General features: G+C 39.9%; 1 protein-coding gene across 12 annotated transcripts in view; it reads left to right on the top strand.

Annotated features, from left to right (window-relative positions):
- CAMTA1 (calmodulin binding transcription activator 1) overlaps positions 1-26,986 on the top strand; it is a 1,246,754-nt gene that overhangs the window by 1,173,587 nt on the left and 46,181 nt on the right. The window contains exon 1 of one of the 12 annotated variants that reach the window (XM_051988664.1): positions 3,444-3,745. The exons of 8 other annotated variants lie outside the window; for them this stretch is intronic. Coding sequence is in view for 2 of the 4 variants with exons in the window: in XM_051988660.1 (XP_051844620.1) it covers positions 4,563-4,683 (121 nt within the window). In the remaining 2 variants the exon portion in view is untranslated. 3 more of the 12 variants (XM_051988660.1, XM_051988661.1, XM_051988662.1) reach the window with 3 other exon arrangements.

The raw sequence follows: 26,986 nt of genomic DNA, 5'->3' as shown, positions 1-26,986 counted from the left end.
AGAGGTCATGGGACTAGGACTGATTCCACCGTCCAGTAGGAGGCTCAGAACAAACAAGAAATTGGTACTCGCAATTTGAATCATCTGCCACCTGAAACTGCTCAGTGAAATGTTTGATTTGGAAAGTGAGCTAGATATAGAGTTCAGATCTTGGGTCTCTAAGGTAATATAGCTTCAAATTCTGTCTCTGTCATTTACTGCCTGTGGAGTATTGGGCAGATCTATTCATTTCTGTGGCTCTCAGCTTCTTCATCCATTAAAAAAAGGAAATGAGGGGTTTGGAATAGACAAAAAGAAATTGATTGATAATTTCAGTGCTAAGAATTCAAATACAAACAAAACAGTTCCTGCTCTCAAGTAGTTTACATTCTGATGGGGGAAGATGTGACTTAAAGGACGCTATAAAGGAGTGAGGGTAAAGATTAAGATGATGGCTAGAATGGCTGGTTCTTATGGAAGAAGGAAAATGAACCTGATAGCCAGAATACTGGTGATATTGTGAGAAAACGATCAGGAATGAATCTCTAAAGTTTCTTGAAGTTCTAAATCTATAACCTGTAACCAAAAAAGGATGCAGGAATACTGGAAAGGGGAAGGCTCCAGGTTCCATTTAATTCTCTGAGCATACAATCAGCAGAACAAAAATTTCTAAATTACTGAATCTTTCTATTGGTTTGTGGTTACTGGCAGATAACATCTTAAGGCTATTCTTGCCAGACTTCGCCCTCCCAGTTGATCCCAGCAGCTCCCATTCAGGCAGAAGGGTAGAGCTAAACGGTGACCTAATACTACTTAGTGTCAACAATGTGCTCAATCTCGAAAGAGTTTTAGATTTGTAATCTGAAGATCAGGGTCTGAATCCTTAATAGCGGACCTTGGGCAAATGATCCAAACGAAAGTGAGCTTTAGTTTCCTCCTCCATAAAATAAGAGGATATTACTAAATGACGCCCCAATATTCTTTCCAAGTACCAGACTGATCTTTAGTGAGCATGGGCAATGACCTAAAACTCCAGAAGCTTGTTCCATGGTCTATAAAATTACCATTGCCAAGGAAAGAGCTACACAATCTCAGAATTTGGCCAGTAGAAGGACCCAAGGATTTGGGGCCAGGAGAAATGATGTAACCGTCTCAATCTAGCTACTTATCACCTTTATGACTTTGGAGAAGTGATTTCAGAGTTTTGAACCACCATTTCTTCCAGTCTAAAACCAGATGAGATGGACCAGAATGTTTCCAATCCTAAAGCTATAGGATTTCCTGGCAACTAACAGTCTATGATTCTACGGCAGTTATCTATAAATACAAAATGTTTTATTATTGGAGGTAACTTCCAGTGTGGAAACTCCCTCCAGTGGTACTGATCAGCAGCTCTCTGTAATTTCATTGTCTGAGAGAATTTCTTGGAATTCAGAATCAGCGTGATTTGCCCATAGTCATGTAGCTATAGTATATTGTCAGAGGGAAGACTTGAAACTCGGTTTTTCTGACTCCGGAGGCCATTCCACCAGGCCATATCGCCTCTCTACATGGCAAAGAATTAAAAGTATGTCAGAAAGTTGTGTATTCATAGTATCCCCGATCTAGGATTGGAGAAGACCTGGAAGGCCGTCTAGATCCACTTTCCTGTTTTAAAGATGAGGAAACTGGGGCCATTGTGGAGTATTTCATTTTGGAATAAGTGCAAAAGATTGGTATTGTGGTCAGGAAAAACTTCATGAGGACGTGGAAATCAACAGCATTTGGGTAGACAAATGTAGGAGGAGAGAGAAAAACAATAAGTGGGAAGGAAAATGGGCAGAAAGCTCATGGCTAGTTTGGCTGATAGTAAGCAGACCAATCTGACAGGAGAAGTGGGATACTATTGGGAGAGAAGTCTGGAAAAGTCAGTTGGGGGACAGTTTGTAGAGGGCCTTGAATGCCTAGCTAAATAGTTCGTACTTCTTTTCGTAAGCAGTAAGGAATCAGGGAAGATTCCGTCTTTAATGGGACCTGGCTCTAGCTCCCATACCAAGAAATGGTTCCGCTCAGCCTCGGTGAGGGGCTTGCTCCTCTGAGCTCATCCTCTCTGCTGTGTTTCTGGACTTTTAGCTAGGGCCACAACGCCTTCCCCCTTCCCCCCCCCCCAAGCTTCCTGGGGTGCTGTCCTCAGTTCTGAAGCGTCCTGGGACAGCTCCTTCTTGCCTTGGACCTCTGGTTCTGTTCTCTCTCGCCCTTCCTCCTTCTCCCCTGCGGTAGCCTCTTCCCCGCCGCCTGCTAGTCTCCGTCACTATGCCTCACACATATACACCCTCTGTCCCCCATCTCTGTATTTCTCACTGTCTCTCGCTCTCCAGATCTGTCTCCCTCTCGCTCTCGCTCTCCGCAGAGCAGGGCTCCTCCCGCGGCTGCATTGCAGGCTCCGCGGACAGGCGGCGCCGGATGGGAGGGGGGGAAGGGAGGCAGGGCCAACAAAGGCACCCCCCTCCTCCCAGAGGAAGGTGCGGGGAGGGAACGGGACTGCAAGGGAGGGGAGTGAGGTGACCATGACTCTTGGGGCTGCTGGGGGCGAGCCGCGAAGCCCCGGGGAGGGGAGGGATGCTCGGAAGGGGCAGGGAACGAGGAGGGCTGGGGAAGCAATCAGGTGGGTCCCCGACAACGCAGGCTCAGCCAAAGAGACCGTCCTGAGTGCCTAGATCGGGGGACACTGAAGGATGGGGGAGGGGCGGATAGAAGGCAGGAACGCCCCACTGAGCTGCAGAGGGGAATGAGGAAAGAGGGCAAGTCCGTAAGAGGGACTGGGAGGGCTCGCACACGGGGACAGTAGTGAAAAGAGTATACGCGTGGAACCCCTGGTCCCGTGTCCCGGCCCCAACAGGGGCTCTAAGCGACACTGGGCTCGGGTGAGCCCTGTGGGGCCTTAGGAACGAGGCTCCGGGGGCAGAACGGCACGACGCAGGCCTTCCTCTCAGCTGACAAGAGAGCCACTGCTGTGGCTCTTCCACGAGTGGGCACTTGAGGAAGAAGAGCGAGGGGAGCTGGACCTGGGCTAGGGGAGACAGGCAGTTTTGAGTCACGGGTGTCCTGAATGTGCCCAGAGCGGTCCTGGGGATCAATGGGAAGTAGGGATGCTCGGAGAAGCGTCGAAGTCGTTGTGCTTCCCCTCCCCTCCCTTCCCTCTCCTCCCTTCTCCTCCTCTGCGGGAGGCCAGGCGCCCTCCGCGCAGCACAGCCCCGAGCCCGCGCCCTGCGGACTCAGGGGGCGCAGTGCCTGCTCAGTCCCGACTCTGCCAGAGCTTCAGGCGCCCGGACGCCTGCCTCTCCTCGGATCCTGGTGACGTCACGACCACTCCCACCTCCGGATTTGCCGAGGCAGCTGAGGAGGCGGGGCTGTGGTGAGTGAGCTCACCGCTGCGGCCCACCATTGGCCGGAGCAGCGCACACGGCTGTGGCGGGGAGACAACGCTGCCCCAAGCCCGTAGCCCTGTGACTCGGTCCGGCTGCGGTGTGCGGAACTGAGCGGGCTCGGGGCTGGACTGGACTGGGCTGGGCTGGGCTAGGAAGAGGGGAGGGCTGCACATTCCTGCAGCTGTGCTTTACAAGTGTGTGTGTGGTGTGTTTGTGTGTGCGTGCGTGCGCGCGTGCGAGGGTGCCTGCGTGCTTATGACAGTGGGAGGAAAAGGTGTCTCGAGTGTCCTGGAGAGTTCGAGGGGCGTGTTGTGGACGGGCGCAGCGTGCCAGGGGTGTGCGAAGGGCGGGGAGAGGGGGTGAGTATTGTGTCCCGTGGCTGGGGTCTGGTGGCGAGGGCGCGAGTGTGTAACGAGGGCGAGGAGATGGCTGTCTCTGAGAGGGTGCCATCGTAAGTCATTGTTATTGGTGTAGATGTGGTGGCGGGAGGGGGCTTCTGAGGTGTTTACTGTGTGCAGGGCTGTGTGCGTGCTGGGGTACAAGTAAAAGGGGTGTGTGTATTTGAGGGGTACTATTGTGAGGACAAGCTTTGCGAGATTTCTGGAAAGGCTCGTGTGTATTTGGGGGTGTCTCAAGGCGTGTGTTTTGGTGTCCCTGTAATGGGTGTGTTTGGGGAACGCCAAGTGTTTTTGGAGGTGTCAGCATAAAAGGTGTGTTTCAGGTAATCATAAGTAGTATTTTCGAGGAGTCCGAGTAAGAGTTGTATTATTATAGGGGCGTCAGCATTAGGGGTGTATATTTTGGGGGTGCCTTGTTTGAAAGGTATCAGCTTAAGGTTGTGTCGGGGATCCATGTAAGGAAGGGTGTATTTGACTTCGGTTGAGGCGGCGGGGAGTAACGGTGTAACATTTGTGTGTTTTCGGGGGGGAGCAGGTTAAAGGAGTGTTTGGGTATCGTGTGAATGTAAGGAGGTGTGTTTGGGGGGAGCGGGATGTTTGAGGGTTCAGGAGTCAGCCTGTGAGAGAAAAAAGCAGGATGCCAGTAGGAGGGGGCGGCAGTGAGAGTCTGTAAACGCTGGGAGTGTGTGTGTGCGTGTCAGCCTGATGGCGTGAGTGCGGCTGACGGCTGCTTGTTTTTGTTTTGAAAGCGCAGTGAGATTGTGGCGGGCTTTTCTGAATGAGCCTTCCTCTCCCTCCGCGCTGCTCCCCACCCCTTCGCTCCCCGTCCGTCCCCACCTGGCTCCGCTCGGCTCCGCTCCCGAGGTACCCCGCCTTGGCCCCAGCGGGGCCGGAGTCAGGTTCGTCTAGCTCTTCTGCTTGGTGCTGGGGGGCCCCGGGGGCTCTGGGGGGAGGGGAGTCATTCCCCCGCTAGGCTGGGCTGGGCTGGACTGGGTTGGGCGGTACGGCACCGCAACGCAGCGCCCCGGCACTGGCTTGCGCCCGCCCGTGCGTCAGCCCAGCCCCGGCGCGCCTCGGCTCCGGCTCCTGCCGGGCTCGGGCTCCTGGCCCCGGCCCGAGCTCCCGGTCCCGGCCAGGCGCCATAGCCCTCATTGCACCAACGCTGCCCCCGCCGCCGCCTGGCCTGTGAGCGTGGCTGCGATTGCCCACGAAATGACTCGGGGCAAGGCAGTTGAAGAAGACTGGCTTTCCCGGGATGCCGAGCGAGCTGAAAAGCAACTGAAGCTTGTTTTTAAACTTGAGCGTTCCGATTGCCCGCGACGTGAAAAGTCGAGTTCCGAGAATGAATGAAGGTTTGGACGGACTTACTATGGGCTTGGTGTCTGGGAGCCCGCACGAATAGAGAAGTTCTGGGTTTGACCCCACGCACTTAGAAGACAGACTTTGTCTTACCAATTTCCTTCGCTTTCATTGATCGATTCTGTTCTGTTTAGCCAGCTCCTCAGGACAGAGTAAATATGTAGATGAATCCAATTGTAGGAGGATTTTTCCTTTCTCTGCAATCCAGACTCTTTTTTCTAAAATCGGTGATGCTATTGCCCATCACCTTCGCCTCTGATTTCCACTTTACAAAGGAATGCTGAAATGTCACAAATCCACTTGTAACTACTCCCACTATTGTTTGAGGTAGGTAGGACCTCTGCTTTTTGCATTCGAATATCCTGCTTACTAAATCCTGATTCGGGAGGTCTTATCTATCTGATGGCATGTCTTAGCTTGCTTGAATGCATCCTACCTCCTTAACCTGCAAGCTCCAAATCTGAAGAAAGAAAAGCAGATTTTTGGCAAACTGTCATAACTTAGTAGTATAATGGTTATTTGATCAGATGTATCCTTTACTCTTCCTGTCTGATGGAGTCATTCTAACAGTTCAAATATATATATATATATATACATATACATATGTATATATATATATATATATATATATATATATATATATATATATATATATATATATATATATATATATATATATACAAGTGTGTATGTATATAATTACATATAACATATATATACATATACATATGTATATATATAAATTCTATCAGACAAACAGAGGAAAGAGCCAAAAAGAAGGGATAGTGTCTGAATCTGCTACAGTTCTGTGTTGGTGGCAAAGATGGTTTCATAGTGAGCATTTTCAAGATATTTATGTATGATTTTAGGGATATTATTAGACTATGGGAAATAAGCTTATGTTTATCTCTCATTTAATATTGGATTTGAGGAATGGTGATGTTTAATATTCTAGAAACAGCATTTATTTACCGAATACTCATTTTCCAAATAAAATTTTAGTTTACTTGTGGAAAATAAGCACAAGTCCCCTGGACTTATAAAAGACAATGGATTTATGAGCAACAATGAATATGGATGATTGAGTAAGCTATAAAAGCATAACTTAACTTCATTTTCTTTTGTTTCTTTTTTAAAGAAAACAAATTACAGAAAGCAATCTTCAGTAAATTAACAAACTAATTAGTACATAGTGTTTTTCTCTACTATTTTTTCCCAAGCAAAATATGTCATTTAAAATGCCTAGCAGGCTTTTCTTTAACTTGCTGGTGCATGTCTCTAACACCCACCCACCACTGTACTTATATATGCAAAGCAGGAGAGCATTGAGATGTCACAGATAATGAAAATAATTTTTGCCACTGCTTTGGGAGAGTGAAAGGAGGAAATGAGTAAAAGTGGAAATTCAGAGTGAATGAGAACAGATTTAATCTATAATCTATGTATAAGGAATTCCTGTTCAGAATATCTCCAGGGTTCCCTTCTAAGAAAGAAAGGTTCTATTAGTGTATACCTAAGTGCATGTTTATTGGTGTTTTTAAGGTTGTTCTCACTTAGCACCCAAATGTCAAGGCTTGTATCCAGATGCTCACTTTTAGAGTTGTTATGGCAGTATTTGGGGATTGTTGTTGTTTTGATCACAACGTTTGTTAGCCTCTGAAGTTGCAATACTGTCCCTACCGGCCGAGATGTATGAATTCATGGTCCTTACTTTATCTGAGTTTCTTTAATAAGAAAAAAAGGGGAGAAATCCAAGCATTTTCACATATTATACAGACTTTGCAGAGAAACCCAAGAAAGACTATCCTGAGATTCTATCAAACTGGCTAGAGTTCTACAGTTGTTAGAATGGTCTTAAGATTTCTGGAAATCTTTTGTTCATCCCAAATAATTATTTCTCTGCAATATGCATTTTCTCTCTTCTCTGTTCTTCGGGCCCCTGACTTGTATTCTTACATTTAAATGGTTCTCTCTTCCTCTGGTGAGTCAATGTTATTCATTCAATATTTATGCTTTATGAATCTCTACAAAGCAGAACTGCCCCGGGAGATGCCAAGTGGCCTGTACAAAGTCTTCCTTTGGACTGGCCGCTGTGGAATAAGAAATGTGTAATGAAATTTACTTTGGGTGAATTTCTTTGTATTTCAAGGTTATGCAGTAGCTATCAATGAAATTATGTGAAAGCTGATGGGAGAGCGATCTCCCTGCTGAGATGTACTGAATTACAACAAAGATCTCATGTTAAAATTAGTCATATTTACATTTAGGAAGCATTGACAAGGGTACTAAATGGCACAGTCAGGCACTCTCCCTGCATTAAGAGTGACACTGCAAAACCAACTGGAAGAGATAACTTAGTCTTGTTTGTATGTGTGTGTGTGTATTTTGTTTTGTTTTGTTTTCTCAAATAGACTATAAGCCCATTTCCCTTAATGGGAAAAAAAATCAGCCTTATTTATTTTTAACTCTCAAAATGCCCAGGATGATACAGGCTCATGATAGGTACTTAATAATTACTTTTAGACTTATGGGGAGCTAAGGAAAAGCCATTGTCATTTTATGCATATCAGAAAAACCTGGTCCATGGGAAGTGTCCCAAAAGGAGCTTGACATGAGGCATCTAGAATATGAGAAATAAATGGTAGCTGAGCATTTCATAAAAGAGAAGATGTCAACACGATCTTGTTTGATTTCAATAGTTTTCCACATCCCACAGTATTTCAGGAAATATAATTTTAGACAGTGCCACAGTGCAACCTTCTGGAGTGGGGGATGAGGGAATATTCTCCCATAACTTGAGCATTCTCTCATTGGCCAAGTGAAACAGAGGGCAGTGTTCCAAGCGCCCCTTTGACTAGAGGCTGGGTGAAAATTGGTTTGTTCCCAGTGGATTTGGGTTATTCATGATAGTGATGTGGCAGCTTCTTGTCATATGACACTTTAAGCTTTCCACCCAAAAGATGTTTACAAAGTCCCTACTGGGTGCTAGCTACTGTGGGAGGGGAGTCCAGACCCATGATTTCGTTGGTATGGAGATCGTCCCCACAGTCCATCAGCAGCTCCTATGCACCTTAAGGCCTTAGAGAGTTGTCTGACTCACCCACAGTCATGCAATCAGTGTGGGTCTGGGGAAGGACTTGAACCCATATCATCCTGACCCTTAGCTGACACTGCTCTGGCTATTATACCAAGCCCCTCTTTAGGGAAACCACAGTGCCATGAAAATGCAGATGCCGTACACAACCCCACTGCCCTCTGTCTTATTTGACTCTGAAAGCAACTCTAGGAGATTGGCTAGGCAAATAATCTTTCTGTTGAGCCCTTCCAATTCTAAATCCTTATCTATCTGTAAGGAAGTTAATCAACCTCTCTGGACCTCAGGTTATCCATCTAGAAAATGAACCCCTCCAGTCAGTCTACAAGTATTTAAGCCCTTGCTATGTGTAAGCTCTGTGCTAAGCCCTGAAGATACAAAGAAAGTCAAAACTACAGTCCTGGCCCTCCCTTTCTGTTTTAATGGGGGAGGCAACATATAAATAAAAGATATAGACAGCTTAGATAGAAAACAATCTGAAAGGAGAAGGTATTAATAGCTGAAGGGGCTGAGAAAAAACTCTAGCAAGTAGGTGGAATTTTTTTTCAATTTAAAGTTTAGAATTCCAAATTCTATCCCTTTCTCCCCTCTCTAAGATGATATATACATGTGCAATTATGTAAAACATAAGTCATTTTCTAGAAGACTTAAAAGAAAAAAATGAAAGTGGAAAAATAGCAAGCTTCAGTCTGTATTCAAACAAAATCAGTTCTTTCTTTGAGAGTGGATAGTATGCCTCATCATTAATCCTTTGGGATTATCTTGGATCACTGTATTGCTGAGAGTAGCTAAGTCATTCACAGATCTTCATCAAACAATATTGTTACTGTGTACAAAGTTCTGGTTTTTATTCACTTCACTACCCCATCAGTTCATGTAAGCCTTTCCAGGTTTTTCTGAAATCATCCTGCTTGTCATTTCTTAAGCAAAAATCCATTTCAATCATGTACCACAGCTTGTTCAGCCATTTCCCAATTGATGGAAAGTAGGTGGGATTTTCAGTGAGTCTGAAAAGAAGCCTGGGAAACTAAAAAGCAGTGGGGAGAGTGAGGGGACCAGAGCATTCCAGGAATAAAGGACAGCCAGTGCAGAAGCAGAGATAGGAGATGGGATATTGTGTTTAAGGACTTGGAAGTAGGCCATTTTAACTGGATGATTGAAAGAATAAAGTGGGGTAAGGTAAATCTAGAAAAGTAGGAAGGGATAAGATTACAGAAAGCTTTAAATGTCAAATCAAATAGTTTCTGCTTAATCTTGGAGGTAACAAGGAGACACTGAAACTCACTGGGATGGAGGGGACATGGTTAGACCTATCTTTCAGGAAATCAACTTGGCAGCTGACTTGAGGATGAATTGAACTGGAAAAAGACTTGAGGTAGGGAGCCCAGCTAGAACACTCTTGCACTATTCCAGGCAAGAGGAGATGATGGCTGGAACTAAAGTTGTAGATGGGAGAGAAGAGGGCATGGCAAAAAAAAAAAAAAAAAAAAAAAAAAAAAGTTGGCTAGTTTTGGCAGACACTAGATTTTATGAGGAGCTAAGATTAAGGAATTAAGTAGGACACCTGTAAGCCAAGGTAATAGGGAAGATGGAAGTGTTCTCAAAAATAGAGAAGCTCAGAAGAGAGTAGGAATTGAAAGGGAGGGAAAAGTTCTATTTGACACATGTTAAATTAATGATATCTATTAACAATTAGAGATGTCCAAAAGACATTTGGTAGTCTGCGTCTATAGGTTAGGAGAAACTAGAGCTGGATCTATAGATCTGGGAATCATCAGCACAGAGATGATAACTGAACCTCTGGGAACTGATGAGGTCATTAAGTGAAGTGGAAAAGAGGCTCAGGACTGGCCTTGGGATATACCAGTAGTTAATGAAGGAAACTGAGAAAAGACAGACAAAGAAGGAGAGAATCCGGAGAGAGTCTTGCCACAGAGAGTCTCCAGGAACAAGGGTCGAAAGCTTCAGGAGGTCAAGAAGATTGAGGATTGAGAATAGGTCATTCGAGTAAACCTTAGTTACTATTGAGAGGGGAATTTGAGTTGAATGATGAAGCTGAAAGCCAAACTGCAGAGGCTTGAATAGAAGGAGAGGCTTCCAGTTAGACAGCTTCCTTCAGGACTTTAGCCATGAAGGGGAGGAGAGAAACACAATGTTAAATTTCAGGAGCCATAGAAGCAAGGGAGGGTTTTTAAGGATGCAGATGTGGGGGTGTTTGTAGGCAGTAGGAAAAGAGCCAGCAGTTAAGGAGAAATTGAAGATTAGAGAGTGGGGATCTGCTAGAAAAGAAATGAGGGGATGGGACCAAGAATGCCTTGGCAAGGCAGACTACTTCCTTATGGGATCCAGGAGGGAAGGAGGAAATGTCTGAATGATGTGGGAAGAACAGGATCTCCCTGGAATGGCCTCAGCACAGATGTGTCTCAATTTCACCAGGCTGGTCCACAGTAAAGGACTTTGTATGAAGCCTCAGAGATGCTTTCTAGTCCCGAAAATCCTATTAGAGCCACAAAACCCAGGAGCCTCCAGGTGTGACACTGCCAGCTACATTGTCAGTGCCAAAGCTGACCCTTTAGGGGCAGCCAGGTGGTGCTGGGGACAGAGCACCAATCCTGGAGTTAGGGGAATCTGAGTTCAAATCCCGCCTCAGACACTTAATACTTCTAGCTCTGTGACCTTGGGCAAGTCACTTAACCCCAATCACCTCACAAGAGAAAACAAAAACAAAGCTGAGGCCAGTCTTCAAGATACTGAATTGGATGATAACAAAATTCCCAGATCTTATTTGAGAAAATTTGATTCAAGCTCATAATATAAAAAATTTCATTTTAGATGAACTGGAAATTCATGAAAATGTCCTCTTATTTTTTCCTCTTGAAATAATCAGTTCCCTTCTCTCTGACCAGGATCAATAGCGCTGACAGTTTTCTCTATCAGGAAGTCCTGCCCATTGGTATGAAATATTGGAAGTTCCCTAGTATATACTCTGTTATATTTCAAGTTTGGCTATAAATCAATTGTTTGATTTATTTTCCAACAAAAACAATATCATTAATGGTGGGCTAGCCCACAGAAATCAATTTAACCCATAGCAAAATACATATCTCCTCAATGAAGAAGAGTAGCAAATACCACAATGCTGGTAATTAACCAAAAGAGCAAAACAAAGTCGAATAAGAAACAGTTTATTTATAATGCTAATGCTTTCGGAAAGAGGAGGATAAGAAAACTGATGAAGGCTGTTATGGAGATTTGAAATCTATTCAGAAATAGTTGCAAAAACTTTTGAGATTGATGGTCTTTTATCATGTCTGATTTAATTTCTTTTTTTTTTAATTTTTATTTAATAATTACTTTATATTGACAGAATCCATGCCAGGGTAAATTTTTTTTTTTAACAACATTATCCCTTGCACTCGTTTCTGTTCCGATTTTTTTTTCCCCTCCCTCCCTCCACCCCCTCCCCTAGATGGCAAGCAGTCCTTTATATGTTGGATATGTTGCAGTATATCCTAGATACAATATATGTTTGCAGAACTGAACAGTTCTCTTGTTGCATAGGGAGAATTGGATTCAGAAGGTATAAATAACCCAGGAAGAAAAACAAAAATGCAGATAGTTCACATTCGTTTCCCAGTGTTCTTTCTTTGGGTGTAGCTGCTTTTGTCTGTCATTTATCAATTGAAACTCAATTAGGTCTCTTTGTCAAAGAAATCCACTTCCATTAAAATATGTCCTCATACAATATCGTTGTCGAAGTGTATAATGATCTCCTGGTTCTGCTCATTTCACTTAGCATCAGTTCATGTAAGTCTCGCCAGTCCTCTCTGTATTCATCCTGCTGGTCATTTCTTACAGAACAATAATATTCCATAACATTCATATACCACAATTTACCCTGATTTAATTTCAGAACTAAGAATCATAGCATATTAAAGTTGAAAAATTATTTATTATAAATGATCTAGTCCAATCCCCTCACTTTCCCGGTAAGGAAGGTTGCCTGAGTTCATTGGTAATAGCAGTCAGTTAACAGAGTTGGATCTGAGCTGGGTCATGGCTCTCCTGACTTTCAGCCTAAAGTTTTTGGAGTAAGATTAAAAATCTCTTTGCCAGATCACTTTACTGTAGATGGTGGGAGATCTTTAAAAATAGATAAATAAATAAGGGCCACTAGTGCTTCCGGGTGTCTAGTGCTCTCCTGAGCCTTTTTTGAAGCTAGAAGCTCTGAAGAGAGAACAAAAAAAAAGAAAACAGAAAAGCATAGGAAGGTTCTTGGTATTTCAGGAAGTACTCCCAGAATTGGGAATGGAGAGTAAAGGGCTGGAGACAGCTCATTCCATCATGATTGGGTCATACTACTCCTAGGGAGTCCCAGAATACCAAAAGCATTTTCAGAAATTCCAAGTGGTAAGAGAGATACAGCTATTGTTAGCTAAAGTAATAGCTCTTAATCCACCTTTAGACAAATGTGATTCTTAACTGAGCAAGGTTTATAATTTATAATGGTATAACTTGATAGTCTAATATTTTGTATCTAGGATGTCATGAAAGCCCATTAATTAATTTGTATAATATTTTTAACTTATATAACTTTATAGTATTAATACCACCATATTTATTTTTATATTTCATAAAGTTTGGACTTGGTCATAATTTGGAAAGAACTTCCCTTCTTTTATTCCCCTGGATTCCAGCTTTAAAGCAGGGGTGGGAAATATTTGGTCAGTGGGCCATATAAGGCCCACAAAATTATTTGGTCTGGCCCTGTCAAGACAACCACAGGTGATGATGAGTTGAAAACTAGGTACAGCAACCTTCCATTGCTTGACTTTTTAAGTTGATAATTTTGTATGGCCCATGAATGATATTATAAATATCCAAATGGTTGTTGGCAGAAAAAAGGCTCCCCACCCTTGTTCTAAAAAGAAAACAATTTCACACTATGTTGAAACAATTTCAATGTTGAAAATTCAGTTCCAGAACTAAAATGACCAAGTACAAGATCCATTTTTGAGAAAAGAAACGCCACTAAAATCTCCTACACTGTGACTCTCACATGTTAGCAAAACAGTTGGGAACTTCTCTGCAGATGGTGGCCCTACAATTAACTCCAGGATCACAGCATTGCCACCAAACAACTCTTTAAATAATGGATAAGGAAGGAGTTCACTGAAGATGCTCTCATCAAGGGCTTGTATCTCAAGCCCAGGCTTTGTCAATCAGAGCCTCCAAAAAAGCCACTCACACCCCAGTACAAAGAGCATCTGTTATAAATAGGAATTACAGCAGAGTCAGAAATCAGAATTATTGTTGCACTTGCTTTTAAGGTACCATGGAATATTTATTAGAAGAAATACTTTGTTTGTTTCTCATATTCTTATTCCTTCCTCTCTGCCCTCTTACTCCAGATGCTAATGCTAATATAGTCCAGCTATCCTTTCCATATCAGAGTTTAATGTGAAAGGTACCATAACAATTGCCACCATGGAGGATTATTGTAAATTGAATAATTCAACAACAATTCAATAACAAATAGAAAATATAGAGGAAATCATAAGCTATCATTGCTTACAGTACACAAATCCTACTACCTTTCTTTGAAAATTATCACTAATTGTTATCTTACCTTAGAAAGTTACATAACTTAAAGGCTATAGGAGAGTTTCAAGTGATATAATGTCCCTTTTCCAATTCCAATGTAGCCTTCTTCTTTTCCTCTTAAAGTAGCTGGAAATTTGTTCCTTGTTTTCTTTTTTTAACCCTGTTCCATGGGATCCAAGGTCTGCAAGGGTTATTTAGGGCATTTTATAAGTGAGGTTAGATTATGGACATTTGTGGGGGATAAATGAACATTATCACATTTGAAGTACATGAGGATTTTTTTTTAGTGAATCTAGTTCTTTTCTCTTTGTCATACTTCAGCTTTATTCTATCACAGTATATTTGTCCCCAAATATGATCAAGGACATTTGAAAAAGTGAACAGTGAAAGTAGTAACAAGCCAAAAAAAGCCATAAAAAGAAGGAAATGTAAATGCCCTCCATCTGAGCCTCACTACCCTATTATTTTAATATTAATACTTAATATTTAAAGTAATATTTTCCATAATCCTATACTTAATATAAATTACTGTTGAGAAACCAGTATAAAATTTTAATGATTTCTGCTCCCTAATATTGAAGTAGTCTTAAAATATGTCTCCTAGAGTTATTTGCCAGTCACGCAGGAGGTCCAGTATATAGTCCAAAGTGGAGAGGGACAATAAGATTTTCTAGATGAGTGGTGTTAAACAACTCAGAAAAAAAAGGGGGTCGCTGAACCATGCAGGAGGATTCCTACAGGGGACATATTGACTTAGAAAACTACATGATATTATCTTTGCTTTATTATATTTTTATTTTTGTTCAATAATTTCCAAATACATTTTAACCTGGTTTGGGTTGCATTAGGAGGATTGTGGATCTCGAGTCATCAGGATGCCTCAGGTTGGACAACTAGTATCTAGACAATCTCTCTAGTTTGTAGGTAACTTTGTACAGACTGTATCAAGTTCCAGATCCTTGCAAAATTAGATTCACAGTCCCTCAAAAGAATTCATCCTAATCAGCTATAAAGGAAAAAAGGCAAATCTGTGAAGAATGCCTATTGTCTAATAATATGGTTTGATGTTAGATAGACAACCTATATTTTGAATAGTTTCTTCAAATGGACCATGAGCTAGAACCAAATACGAACAGAAAAGGAAGTATAGGCTAGAGTTCCTTTAGAAAATTGCATAAATTTAAATACAATTTGAGCATATTATAAATGTATATGCACATATATGTATATTTTATATGCATTTACATGAAGCCACATTGTACTTCCCTGAGTTATAAGCTGCTTAAAGGAAAGGCATGTTTCAGGTGGTCTTGTATCTCCAACACCAAGCACACTAGCACATAATACGCATTTGACAAATGTTTGTTCACTAACTAATGAACAGAAATTTAATTTGTGGAAAATATAGCTAGAGATTTTAGTAAATGGTATGCTAAAAAAAGAATGAATCTATTATGAACTAAGAAAAAAGAGGGCTGCCCTGGTCAGATCACATCTAGAAGACTGTATTTTGTTCTTAGAACTTTAGAAAGAATACTAACACCAGCTTTTGTCACTTTCCCGTATGTGTCTGACCTCTCTCCTTCTCGAGTCTTACATATCTATCATAGGGTCTTTTACTCCACTTCTCACATAACAGACAACCCAGAAATGTGCTATAATTTGCTAACAGTTACCATGCTATTCTCCCTTGTCCTCTGGGGCATCTGAAACTTTTGGCTTAAATTAAAACCATAAATCAATTAATAATTTCAAAATCACTCTGTCTACATGACACTCTACCCTAACTACATGACACTCTATTCTATTAGAATTTTAATAGATTCACAGTTGTCGGCTATGTAAACTACAAGATAGTGAGACTTATACCAGAACTGACTCTAATGTATCCCAAAATATGCATCCAAGTGAGAGCACCATCACCTTTGAGTGCTATGCACATATTTCAAAAGATGTTGTCCTACCTTTAAAGAAAAACAACATTTTTAGAAGTTCTCATTTGCAATTGACTAAAGAAGCAGAGGCATAATCTTGAACATCATTAATAGTAAAAACTCTTCATCCTTTAAAAATGGCTTTAATTTGTTAGAAACAACCCCAAACCATTTGTAGGTTTAGTAGTATACAGACTACTGTATAGATCAGAGGATCAAATATGGAAATGCCATTTGATCAAAAATAAATTGATTCTAAAGTACGGGAATTGTTTTTTGACCTCTCTGACTAGCTCTGGTAATGCTTCCAAAAGAAAACTTGACAAAAAATGCATTGAGAAATGGCAGTGTCATGAGAGTAGGTTTATTCCTTCAAGGAGAATGCTTTAAAGGACCAACACTTGGAGCTGGGGAGAAGAGGAGAAGAAGCAGGCTGGCCAAAGAAAGTGAGCATTTTTGCTAAGTTATTACAACACATTTAAAAGCATCTCAAACTTAATTCTGAGTAAGAGCACTACTACCATCACAAGTCACAGTGAGTCCTTTTTCTGTCACAGGACAACTCATGACAGAAAGAAGGGTCTGAAGACACGGGTGGGGGCTGGCAAGGCAAAAGGGGTTTTGACCAGAGATTTTTAAGGTGGCGACAGCAGCAGGATCATCCAGTGCCCAGCAGCCAAGGATGGGTAGAAGACTGAAGAGTGAGATTCCAGGGCATCCCTGTGTTCTCCCTGACTGGAGGAAGAGGTGCCATGTGGTAGTTCCATCACCCATTACCTCCTTCCAGATCACAGTTCTGGAGAAGATGCTGTCACGGAAGAACCAGACCAAGAAGGTAGTGACCAGAGCTTTCCCCAAATTACAGAAGCTCCAAAAAGCGACAAGTCCCCAGCAGTAACTGTGAATGCATTCAGACATAGATGTCAGAGAATCAGAATTGCTCATTCTACCTCCAGAGATGTTTGTTGCGATTGTTGTTGTTCAGAGATTTCAGTCCTGTCCAACTCTTCAAGACCCAATTTGGGGTTTTCTTGGCAAAGGTGCTAGAGTGATTTGCCATTTTCCTCTTCAGTCATTTTACAAATAGGGAAGCTGAGGCAAACAGGGTGAAGTAACTTGCCCAGAGTCACCACAGCTAAAAGTATCTGAGACCAGATGTGAACTCTGGAAGAGGAGTCTTCCTAATTCCAAGTCTGGCACTCTATCTGCTGAGCCACCTAGCTGCTCTCACCTCCAGAGATGAGCAGATCTCCACTCTAATATAAAGTCCAAAATCAAGAAATATGCTGAGAAAACAAGTAAACAATAATCAAGAATCTGACCATAAAAAGCTACTATGGTGATAAGAAAGTACAAGGCACAAACTCAGAAGGCAGTGACTTGAAAACATCTACAAGCAAAGCCTCAAAAGGAAAAATCCAAATTGGTTGCAAGACTAACAAGAATTCCCAGAAGAGCTAAAGTAAAAGATTTCTTAAAAGAACAAAAAAATTATGTTAAAATCAAATAAGAGTAGAGGAAAAAATGGGGAAAGAAATGTAAACAATATAAAAACATCATGAAAAGTGAATTAACAATCTGGTAAAAAAAAAATGCCCCCCCCCAAAAAGTGAAGTCAGCATTGGTCAAATTCAAAAATCAGAATTGATCAAATGGCAAAAGAGACACAAAACCTCATTAAAGAAAATAACACTGAAAATTAGAAATGGCCAAGTGGAAACTAATGATTCCATGGGGCATCAAGAAATAATAAAAACAAATTCAGGGCTGAAAAAGTATCCCATAGGAAAAACAGTTGACTCAGAAATAGATCAGGGAGAAATAATTTAAGAATTATTTGACTACCTAAAAGCCATAACTTTTTTAAAAAGCCTGGTTATGATTTTCAATGAGGAAACGAGAACAAAGTTGAAATCAAACAACAGAACAAAGAAAGAATCCAGTGAAAACTTTCTGAAAGAGATGCCAAAATGAAAATGCCCAAGAATACTGTAGCCAAATTACAGAGCTCCCAGGGGTCAAGGAGAAAATATTGCAAGCAGTCAGGAAAAAAATTAATTCAAAAGGCATAGAGCCACAGTCAAGATCACATAAGATTTAACAGCAAATACTGTGAAGGATCAGAAGGCTTGGAACATAATATTCAAGATGCAAAGGAGCTAGGATTACAACCAAGAGCCACCTATCCAGCAAAGCTTGAATATAAACCCACAGGGTGAAAATCAAAATTTAATTGAATAGAAGACTTTTAGTAATTTCTGATGAAAAGACTAGTTGAGTAGAAATTTTGACACCCAAACATAAGACTCAGAAGATAAATAAAAGGATAAACATTAAGGAAAAATCATAAGGGACTTAAGGTTAAACTGTTTAAATTCCTAAATGGAAAGATAATAATGTAATTCCTAGGAACTTTGTAATCATCAGTGAAATTAGAAGTCAGCTTAAACAAAGAGCTTGGGGATGAGTCTATTATGTTGGACTGATTTCAAAAGAAAAATGGAAGAGTGAGAAAAAGGGACGTGATGGATGAAAGAGGAAGGGAGAAAAAGAATGGGAAAAAGTATTTTTTATAAAAGAGGCACACATAGAATTTTTATAATGGAAGGGAAACTGGGAGAGTGAGTAACTCTTGAACCTCCCTCTCATTTGAACTGGTTCTATGTCAGATAGAGCTATCTATATATCCCGTGTGTGTGTGTCTGTGTGTGTGTGTGTGTGTGTGTTGTGTGTGTGTGTGTGTGTACCTGGGTGTAGATAAATATATACAAGAAGTTGGATATAAAAATTCCTCTTACTCTGTAGGAAATTAGGAATGGGAGATATTGATAAGAGAGAAGGTAAAATAAAGGAAAACAGTGATTAGAAGCAAAATAAACTTTTGAGGAGGAGACAGGGAGAGAGAGAGAGAGAGACAGAGACAGAGAGAGACAGAGAGAGAGAGAGAAGGATGAATAGAATGGAAAAACATCCATAATTAGCAATCATAAATGTGAGTGGGACAAATTCATCCATAAATCAAAATAGGATAACAAAGTGAATTACAAACCAGAATCCAATAATATGTTCCTTACAAAAAAATACACTGAAATAGGAAGACACACATAGAGTTTAAGGGGCTGGAGATAATCTGTTATACTTCAGGTGAAGTAAAAAGGATAGGAATAGCAATCATGATCTAAGACAAAGCAAAAAGCAAAAAAAAAAAAAAAAGACAAATCCATTTATGTCTATAAATCATATAATTTAAAACTGGACCTTATAGAGCAATTACTCCAACAACTTCATTTTACAATTGAGAGAACTAAGACTTTTAGAGATTAAGTGACCTGCTTGAGATCACATAGATAACATGTGGCAAAGCTAAGAATGAAACTCAAGATAACTGAGACTTAGTCTAGTGATTTTTCCATAGAAATTCTTGTTTATTTTTAAAAACACCTCTTTACTTCATAGTCACATTTCAGACAGAATGAAGTGCACAAATCTGCATCACTAATCATTTATTTTTAATGAATTTCGGGGTGGGATCCTTACTACTATATTATTATTTTGTATTTAAAGAAGGAAAATAGATTACTAATCTTTTTGTAAGTTTACAAGTTATTAGGGAATTAATCAACTATCATCCTAAAAATATACTTAAACTCTAACCATTTCAGCCCAGTTTGGATGAAAATAGCCATATTTCTCTGTGTCTAAATCTGATGTTCTCTAAGATGATTACAGTTGTCCAGGGGTATCTCAAAATAATAGCAATTGTCCTGTCATCAGAAGAATCTGTATGATAGAATTGGGTAAAAGGGTTCTGACACAGGATTCAGCCGCCATGATTACAACTAGAGAAATGTGACTAAAAAATCTAGACATCCCTATTTTTATTAAGTGTTAGTGTGACTCTGAATGTAGTAAATTCTTCAAAGTAATCTCAATGTTCCCACTTTAGCCAGTCCTGCATTTTATATTTTGAGAACTTATCTGCTAAATCAAATATTACCTTATCTTATGCTCTAATCTGAATGTGATACAGCCCCATAAAAACAATTGCTATCAACAATTCAAGAATGCAAATAAGAGATGGATATAAATCTTTTGTCCTATATAACTTTCTTTCCCTTCCCTTTTGTCTCTCAGATCCTTCTCGGACATGGGATTTTTTTTTTTTTCCCATTCTTCCATGGAAGCTATTTTCTTTTCTCCAGATAAATTTTCTTGAATTTTACTATATAAGATCAATGCACTAATATCTCAATTCAGCATTTCTTAAGCATCTATATAATATATAAGATATTGTACTAGATGCTGACAAAACCAGTCTAAAAAGTGATTACATTAATATTCTAATTTGGCCCTCCAAAAAAATTTAAATCATTTCACATATTAACCGAAGACCTTATTATTCTACAGAATATCTGTTAAAGTTTAATTATAAATGTCTTTATGTTTTCCAGATGTTCTAGCATCTGCTTGTTCATAGCAGTCTTTCCAATATTTCCCTGCTTCATTTGTTCTTTCTCCTTATGTATGTCGTGTTATTCAAACCCTCATCTTCACTTTACTCTTTTCAATATACATTATATTTATATATTTTTATAAAGTTTTTTTAATGTCTTATTTGTGTGGGGAGATGTCTCATTATCACCTGTTTACAGCCATCTGCTATTTTGAAATTATTGTGTCCTTTATAGGCAGGATGACAGTGGTTATAGAGCAAGCCCCCAAGTCAGGGTCTTGGTTCAAGTCCTGAAACATACTGGCTGTGTGACCCTAGGTAATTCACTTAACTTCAGGCAACACCCTCTAACTATAAAATTATATAACAATTTCTAACGTGCATTCTAGTTTCCCGTTTTTTAACCAGAATTCCCTATTCTGATGGAATCCTGGTTCCAAATCACCACACCTAGTGTCTTCCTGGACAGGCGGGTTACTTTTCTTGAGATTCCATACATGTTAAAGGTGTGATATTTCATGCGGTGTTTAACCAACAGCACCTTGCAGTATTTACCATTTCCCTTGCAGTGAGGCATCCAGGATGCCAGATCTGTGACAAATGTAGCAGACTGGACATCAGTGTGTGGCTCTGAGAAGGGAGAGCCCACATATCTGTTGGTGAAAGTGCAAGAACTCATTTCTGGTGATTAAAGACTTTTGTCACAAAGAGTTGAGGAGTTTAAAAAGTAGACTATGACAGGTTTTGTATAGTTAAATTTAGCAGTTGCTTTGGAAAGATCAGAGTGGTACAGCTTGTTCCTTAGCTCAGCCTGGCTCTTGCCCTTGGCCCTGCACTCAGACAACCTGAAGGACTTCAAGGAGAAAAGCAGTGGCCACTTTCTAATTGGCTTAATGTGTTCTCCAGCAGCTCCATCTGTTCCAGGAGGGAATTGTGACTTTACCAGGCTTTCTCTCTGAACTTCCTAAAAATGTCAAGAAATGTCCCAAGCAGCAATTACACTTTCTAACAGAAATAGTTTGAACCATGCCATTTTTTGCTACATCAGCTCTTCCTGCCAGTGTAGCCAAAGGCTGTAAATGGAATGAGAGATGGCCCCTCATTCCCAATCCAAATAGCAACAGGAGGGCACATATGCACTTGAGCTACAAATAAACGTGTTTTAAAATAGCAGATGGTATTTGACGATCACTCATTCCCTCATTCATTTACCTGCCAAGGCCAAGATTTTCCTCATTCTCTGGCAATAAAGACATTGCTAAGACATGAATTAGATAAGTTTAGGTCATTTGTGATGGCATTAGCTATTGGATAGGAGGCAGGGTCCATGCCTTGGCAAACAAAACAAAGCGACTAATTTTTGAATATCCAATTCTGTATGCATTTATTGTTGCTGATCCAGGGAACAGTTCCATCAGCACATTTTTTGAAAAGCGTTTAAAAAACAAAAAAACACAAGTGAATGAGATGTTAAACATTTTTTGTAACTAATAATACACATTCCTTTAATAAAGATGTAGCGTCTGTCATGTGTATTCCAAATAAGCAGCAGGATAGGGGGAAAATAAAAAAAAAAAAGACTTTGGAAAAATGTATTTTTCATGTAATGCTCAGTAGATGAAAAAAAGGATCTTGTCACATTAATATGAAATTCAAATTCATGTCTGTGGAGAAATCAAATTTTCCTCAGAGCCTTTCTGCCAAATTTCCACAAAGACATACTGTGGTTACAACATTTTGTACCTGGGCTGATAGGAAATGGAACCCAGCCAGGAAAGCCCTTGGAGCTTTCTCATGTGCTTTTCAAGGCTGCTTCAATGGATTTTGTTCATTCTGAATACTCTATTTTGCCATTAAAATAGATGATCTAATTGCTAATTGTGTATATCCCACCTAAAGTCCACTGAAGATCACTAATATCCTTCTGGATCACTACAACAAGTACTAAGGTTCACTATACTTATAAAATAAACTTATTTCTAGCAAAGAGTTCTGGGATAGGATACTATCTGATATGGTCATTTGTGATACTGCTCACTGCAGCCTTAACAATTAATTAAGTTCTAAACCTTGAGGGGGAAGGGGATCGTTGGCTAGAGGATATCACTTTTTGGTCTCAACAAGTTATCTTGAAGTTCATTTATCTTCTTTCTGCAAATGATTCCCCAATCTATTTAATTCTAACCCCTCTCTTGATCTCCAGTTTCATATCTATACTATATGTACTACAAATATACTATATGTATACTATACAAATGAAGCAATAACAAAAAGATGATAAAAGAAAATACTATGCATTCTACAAAAATAAAAATATATACATACTATAAAAATAGAAGGCAATATTACAAAAGGGAGAAACTTTTTAGGCAATATCCTTTGTAGAAGATGGGTTGCATTATTTTCTCTTGGATATTTTAAAAAGGATGTCCCATAGACACCTCAAACTCAACATGTGCAAATGTTGTTTTGGGTTTTGCTGTTATTGTTCATTCAGTATTCTTCATAACCCCATGGATCCTAGCATGCCAGGCCTCTCTGTGTTCCACTATCTCTTGAAGTCTGTCCAAGTTCATGTTCATTATTTCCAGGAGAACCATCTTGTCCTCTGCCATCTCCTTTTCCTTTTGCTTTCATTTTTTTCCTAACATTAAAGTCTTCTCCATTCCATCCTGCCTGCTCATTATGTGACCAAAGTGTTTAAGCTTCGGCTTCAGTATCTGATCTTCCAATGCAAAGTCTGAATTAATAGTTTTAATTATTGACTGATTTGATCTCCTTACTTTCCAAGGGACTCTCAGAAGTCTTCTCCAGCCCTATAATTGAAAGTGTCGATTCTGTGGTACTCGGCTTACTTTATAATCCAACTCTCATGGCATAAATTGCTATTGAAAAAACCATGGTTTTGACTATAGAACCTTAGTTGGTACAAGGGTATCTCAGCTTTTTAGTATGCTATCCAGATTTTCCATAGCTTTCCTTCCAAGGAGCAAGGGTCTTTTAATTTCATGGCGGCAGTTGCCTTTTGCAGTGATCTTTGAACCCAACAATATAAAATCTGATACTGACCTTTCTTCTCCTATTTGTTAAGAAGTGATGGGACCAGTTGCCAAGATCTTAGTTTTTTTTTTTTTTTTTTTTTTTTTTATTAAGCTTCAAGTCAGCTTTTTCACTCTCTTCTTTTACCCTCATCAAGAAGCTTCTTGATTCTTCTTCACTTTCTGCCATCAGCGTAGTATTGTCTGCAAATCTGAGATTGTTGATCTTTCTCCAGCAACTTTAATTCCAGCTTTTGATTCAGCCAGCCTGGCATTTTGCATAATGTGCTGTGCATATAAGTTAAATAAGGTGACAGTATTCACAACCTTGTCATATGCTTTTCCAATCTTAAACCAGTTGTTCCATGTTCAGTCCTAACAGTTGTTTCTTGGCCCAAATACAGGTTCCTCAGGAGACAAGTAAGATGATCTGGTAAAACTGGCTACATTTTGTTGTAGTCCACACAGTCAAATGCTTTAGTCTAGTCAATGAAGCATGAGAATATGTTTTTTTCTGGAGCTCCCCTGCTTCCTCTATTATCCAGCGAATACAGACAATTTGGTCTCTAGTTCCTCTGCTTCTCTGAAAACATGTTCAAAGTAGAAGTTAATTTCCCCCACCCCAAAACCCTGCCCTCTTATGAGCTTTCCTATTACTCTCCTCTTATTGTTTGTCCTTCATTGTCAAAGAGGACATGACATCAGGGAGGTGATGCTGTGACTTGCAAGGGCTCTGTCCATACCACAATCCTCTTGGTTACCAGGCTTAAAACTGCAATGTGATTTTTTGCTGTTGCCAAGTGTTGTCAGCTTGACTTCAGTCCCATCTGGGACATACCCCTCTCTCCGTTACAGAGCTGCTGCCCTGTGCAGGCTTTAGGGCCCTAGCCCTTTGGTTGGTCTCCTGGCCTCAAGTCTCTCTCCTTGCCAGTTTAGTTACTAAACTTTCAGCTCTAAAGGTGATCTTACTTAAAGCCCCAATCTGACTGAGTTACCTGATGACTTAATAAATTCTAGTAGTTCCCAGGATCCCTCTCTTGTTTATTTACTATTTAGAATTGGTACATATTCTTATTGTCCACTGAATTCATGAAATACAGCATAGTGAAGTGATCACAGTACTATTTGAGAGTCAGCTGTAAAATAAGATCTATATAGTTTTGGACAGATCATTTAACCTCGCTGTACATCAGTTTCCTCATCATAACATAATGTTATGATGAGGATCTCGAAAACTTCCTATGTCCTTGGCCACTCTAAATGAATGGCCCTAAAAATCAGCATGGCATAGAGTATATTTGTGCTATCAAAGGTGATAGCACAAAAAGGGAGAAACTGACAGGATTATCATTTATAAAGGGTAGGTCAAGTTATTTAGGTGCTGAAAGTTATCTGGTGTGCCCAAGCAAACCATATAAATACATTTTAATGAAATTAAAGAGGTCAATTAAAATTAATTTTTGAGACTTTGACAATTATCATTAAATTACCCTTAGGATCAAAAAACATTGTGTGATGAAAGATTTCTCTTAGATGTCTCAGGTCTGCTAAAAATTTACAGGGGTCTCTGTTTACCCAGGAGTGACTCGTGAATACACTTTCTCCTTTCCCCCTTTCTTCTTGTCTCAGCCCCTCTCCCCCTCTTGTTTCATTTCTTTTCTGATGAGAATAAAGAATAGAGAGGAGGACATTTATACAAACTCATTCTATCTTTTCTCCTGACATGCACCTGCTAAGGAAGAGATGGGGGAGGACTCAGAGCAGGAAGTGGAACACATCTTGTGCATAAAATGGATAAATAGATTTAGTCCTTTTTGGGGGAAGGGGTTTAGCTATATGCTGGCTGGGACTTACAATAATACTCAAAAGAAAGCTGATTCTATAAGTTAATTTAGTGGTTAAAAACAATTAAATTAAGTTTATAGAAAACAGCGTACAAAGCTCTTTGGAATTTGCCAATGTACTAGCAACAAAAAGTCCATTCAGCTGGTGAAATTTAAGATTCTGACAGAAAAGCCTGGGGTTTCAGGTTATGACAGTTCCCAACAAAGAGTGCCACTTAAAGTGTTGCTGCTTCACATTAATTCTGTTTCAACAACACAACTTTTCCCTTTCATTAAATTATATTCCAGTGCTCATTGTTCTTTAGAATTAATTTTCTAGAAGCTTGCAAGAAAATTCCTTATGACTATAAATTTTTAAATAAAATTTTATTTAAAGTTTTCTCTTCACTTTTATCAATATACCCTGATAATTTTGATACTAAGTGTATTCAAATCAGTATTTGGACCATAGTGGGTCATAACTTTATAACAATGATAATAAAACTCGTATTTCTATGGCTCCTGAAGGTATACACAGCATCTATCATAAGTACCCTTTAAGACAGGTTGTGTAAATATTATTAACATCCTCATTCTCTACTGTAGGAGAGGATTGGGCAGGGGTAATTCCCACAGACCTGGGCAAACACCTGGGCCCCTTCTGGTGGGATTTTTTTTTTGCCCCCTTGTTAAATAAAATGGATAACTAGAAACCTGTCATCTGGAATGGGCCTGAGTGCATGTCCAGCTTCTTTGGGAAGTATTCCAGTCAAATCCCCAACTATATTCAGATGAAGAAACTGAGGCTGAGAAGTTAAATGGTCATATAGCTGAATTAATGAAAAAGCTTTGCATGCCATATTCCACACTAAGCCCTACAGATGGGAGAAAAAAGAGCTGAGCTACAAACTCAGCTCTCCCTTAGGCTTTTCCTCCCATGCCACAAGGCTCTAGGAAGCAGCTGGAGAAGAGATGATATTAAATATTTGATGTTAGTATATAAAAATGTTAGACTATTTATCTTACTGTTGTAGATGTGGGGCCATATTTCAGTAATTTTTTGTCTTCCTTCTGAAAGCTCACAGGATTTATCTTATTAGATATGTGCACATATGTGAACATGTTTGTTTAGGTTTGTAATTAACTGTCTAATGAAATTTCCCATGTTGTTGTGGTTGTGGTCGATAGAGGGTTTTCATGTTTCTGATAGACTGAGTATCTCCAACAAGAGGTTAAATCACTGATCCTTTTTTCAGCATGTTAAGAGGTTTTTCTGTTGAGCCATTGGAAGCCTTATAGAAATTAGACCCATGGGATCTCCTTTTTTTAATTCACTAAAATGTTGTGATTTTCTTTTTTTTTTAAACACTATTTTTGTATAAGATAGTATGAATTTTGCCACCAATTTGCACAGATTTCAAGTGTTCCATATGTCAAGGTAGGATATTATTTAGCATATATTCACTTCATGGTCCCTTCTTTATAGATATCATCCTCCAATACAGGAATCATAGCTGGAAAGGTCTAACATTAGTGACCTGAAGAGAGAGCATACCAGAATTTTGCCAGTATCAATGGATATCATGAGCATGAAAATAAACCATATAATATCCAAATAAAGGGAGAGACATGGAATTCAAGAAGAAAACATAGGTTTGATTCCCATATCAGATGCCTTCTATTTGTGTGATTTTAAACAGGTTTCTTGACTTCTTTGAGTCCCATCTATAAATGGGAATAACAATAGCACCTCCCTCACAGGATTGTTGTAAGTAGGAAATTACATAAGGTATGTAAAATGCTTTGCAAATCTTAAAGCATTATAGAAACATAAACTGTTCAAGTTATTTGTACATTAAACATATTGTTGCCTGATGTGTTGAAAGGAGGTGGCCCC

Source organism: Antechinus flavipes, chromosome 3, assembly GCF_016432865.1.
Source record: "Antechinus flavipes isolate AdamAnt ecotype Samford, QLD, Australia chromosome 3, AdamAnt_v2, whole genome shotgun sequence".
NCBI lineage: Eukaryota > Metazoa > Chordata > Mammalia > Dasyuromorphia > Dasyuridae > Antechinus > Antechinus flavipes.
This window is presented reverse-complemented; position numbering and strand designations above follow the sequence as displayed.